Source organism: Penaeus monodon, chromosome 27 (assembly GCF_015228065.2).
Source record: "Penaeus monodon isolate SGIC_2016 chromosome 27, NSTDA_Pmon_1, whole genome shotgun sequence".
In the NCBI taxonomy this organism is placed as follows: Eukaryota; Metazoa; Arthropoda; class Malacostraca; order Decapoda; family Penaeidae; genus Penaeus; species Penaeus monodon.
Genome location: NC_051412.1, coordinates 35,608,419 through 35,610,667, shown reverse-complemented (window position 1 = coordinate 35,610,667; position 2,249 = coordinate 35,608,419). Strand labels below are relative to the sequence as shown.

The window sequence follows — 2,249 nt, the reverse complement described above, 5'->3', positions numbered from 1 at the left end:
CGAAATCGTCATACTTTTTCTAGTGAGAGTACATATATGCCATCCCCAGTGGCACTGGGCTCATCTGGGTCTCAAGAGTCATGTTACAGGTTACCAAAAGATTAAGAATAAAGCACAATAAGGACAAGATCCAAATTCAAATACATAAGATGAGGAAAGTCATGATTTTCACACTCATTACCCAAGTTTGCATCTACATTCGAAACGGAGACAAGTAACATCCAAATCTTTATCAGTTTGTTGCAGAACAAAGATCTTTGCTAGCCTGATAGAAAAGATGCATTTTTGATGAGAAATGCAAGCAAGCTTTGGTTTGGTGCAGCTTGATCTGTCTTGCCAAACAGTCCCAATACCCAGTTTTCTCTTAATGTAAAGAAACTACAGCAACATGTGATGACTCATTCCCCTTCGTAGTGGGTGACAGGAGTAATCATGGAAGAAAACAGACTATATGCTGTTAGTAATGCTTGTGAATTTAATGACAAGGAAATCTTTCCTCACCTTGGTTTTGCATTAATTGAGGAAGATAAATGAAATAAGATTTTCAAAAAATCTTTGAAATTAATTTATGTACCACAAAAAGTTCTGACCAACTAGAAAAAAATTGTCCACACATTTTAAGGCAACAATTAAAATGGTTAATATTTCCTATTAACAGCAGATAGGTCTTTCAAACTGCGAGAAAGAAAATAATAAAGGCAAATAAAAATACTCTCCAAACATCCCTAGGATGGCCATTATACAATTATGAGTAGCTAGTACTTCTCTTTATGAGAATAATAAAACTATTAATATACTTCATTAATACTTTTGGTCGGCACAGATATGATCACAGCTTGGTAGTTTATAATATCATCTACGGAGGACAAAATAAGTAATTTAATAAGAGAATTTCACTGAAATTACTCATTTCTGTCGGCCATGTTGGTGGTTTGTTTACTACTGTGACATCATGAAACTGCAGCAAGCTCCTTCTGGAAATAGTTTGAAAATGCTTATTTTTGGTACAAAACCAAACCAAGATATCTGACCAAGAAGTCCCATCAAAAAAAGGAATGAACAAGAACTTTCAAGATTTTTCAAGAAATCCTGAATTATTCTGCTGTCAAAATGTGCCAAAAATGTACCTTGACACCTCTAGATTAAATTTTTTACATGCATTATCTCTTTTATCTTGATAAGATGGTCTAACAAGGTAAAAATAATTTTTATTTTTATAGATATGTGCACCATGGAACACTTTCATATCTAAAGAGCTCCATGCTAATTAAGTTGCTCTGGAATGTATTCACTTGACATGTAATATTTTTTCACATTACATGCAGGATTTCAAAACCTTAATGAAGAACATGAACTTAATTTTGTCAATGGATATCAGAGTTTACAGGTTAGCAACATACCTTACAATCTACAATATATACACTGTTAAACAAAACTGCAAAGAACTACTTTCTAGAAATAATCAAGAAGTGACCTACAATAAAAACAATAATATCTTATTAACATCTATATGTCAAAAATTATTATGCAACTCTACCTGTATATAAAACAAGATTCTAAAGTTGTTCCTACAACAATGGAAAGTTCATCTTCCTTTCTTGGAGAGTCTTGCTTTTGTAGCCTGAGGACTAAAACAAATCCATTTAGTGTCAGAACTTATTTGCACCTCATCAAATTACATTCATTATTCTGATATCAGAAAATTATTTATGAGTAAAACAGAGGAGAATCTTTATAACTAATATATGTGGTGGAACTTACTGTCTTCAAGAAAGTATGGTGTTCTAAGAAAATTGGCTGAGCTAAATATTTTGGCTGAAGAAACTGGATAATCCCACAATATGCATCGACTTGATATAACTTCTGGGGTGTTCTCAACATTCACGTGAAACATATGAACATTACCCCCTTCTCCACAAGTTACAGTCACTCTTCTGAAAGAGATTAATTTGCCTTGGTTAACCCTCAATATCCATGGTTGATATGATCTATCTTATTTAAATAAATGTTTGCTTCCTCATATCTTGCCTTTTTATGACTTCATTCATGCAAAATCATGAAAAGAATATTTCCTCTGAAAAAGTTAATGCAATAAATGCTTACCCATTTATACGGAGATGATGTTTGTAAAGACAGAATTAATCATACTCTGATATAATATAAGACATCTGGCCTGATTAAAGCAAGAGAGTGTATTTGATTGCAAGGCATGGTAAATAAAAAATGCTTTCTTACACACACACACACAC

The 2,249-nt window shown here is 32.8% G+C and overlaps 1 protein-coding gene across 2 annotated transcripts in view; it reads right to left on the bottom strand.

The window, feature by feature from the left end:
- Positions 1–2,249, bottom strand: part of LOC119590812 (KICSTOR complex protein kaptin-like) — a 12,844-nt gene that overhangs the window by 3,868 nt on the left and 6,727 nt on the right. The window contains exons 8-9 of one of the 2 annotated variants that reach the window (XM_037939548.1): positions 1,762–1,934; positions 1,538–1,628 (exon numbers count right to left, since the gene is read on the bottom strand). The exons of the other annotated variant lie outside the window; for it this stretch is intronic. Coding sequence (XP_037795476.1) covers positions 1,538–1,628; positions 1,762–1,934 — 264 coding nt within the window. The remainder of the gene's footprint in view (positions 1–1,537; positions 1,629–1,761; positions 1,935–2,249) is intronic. 2 annotated transcript variants of the gene reach the window in all.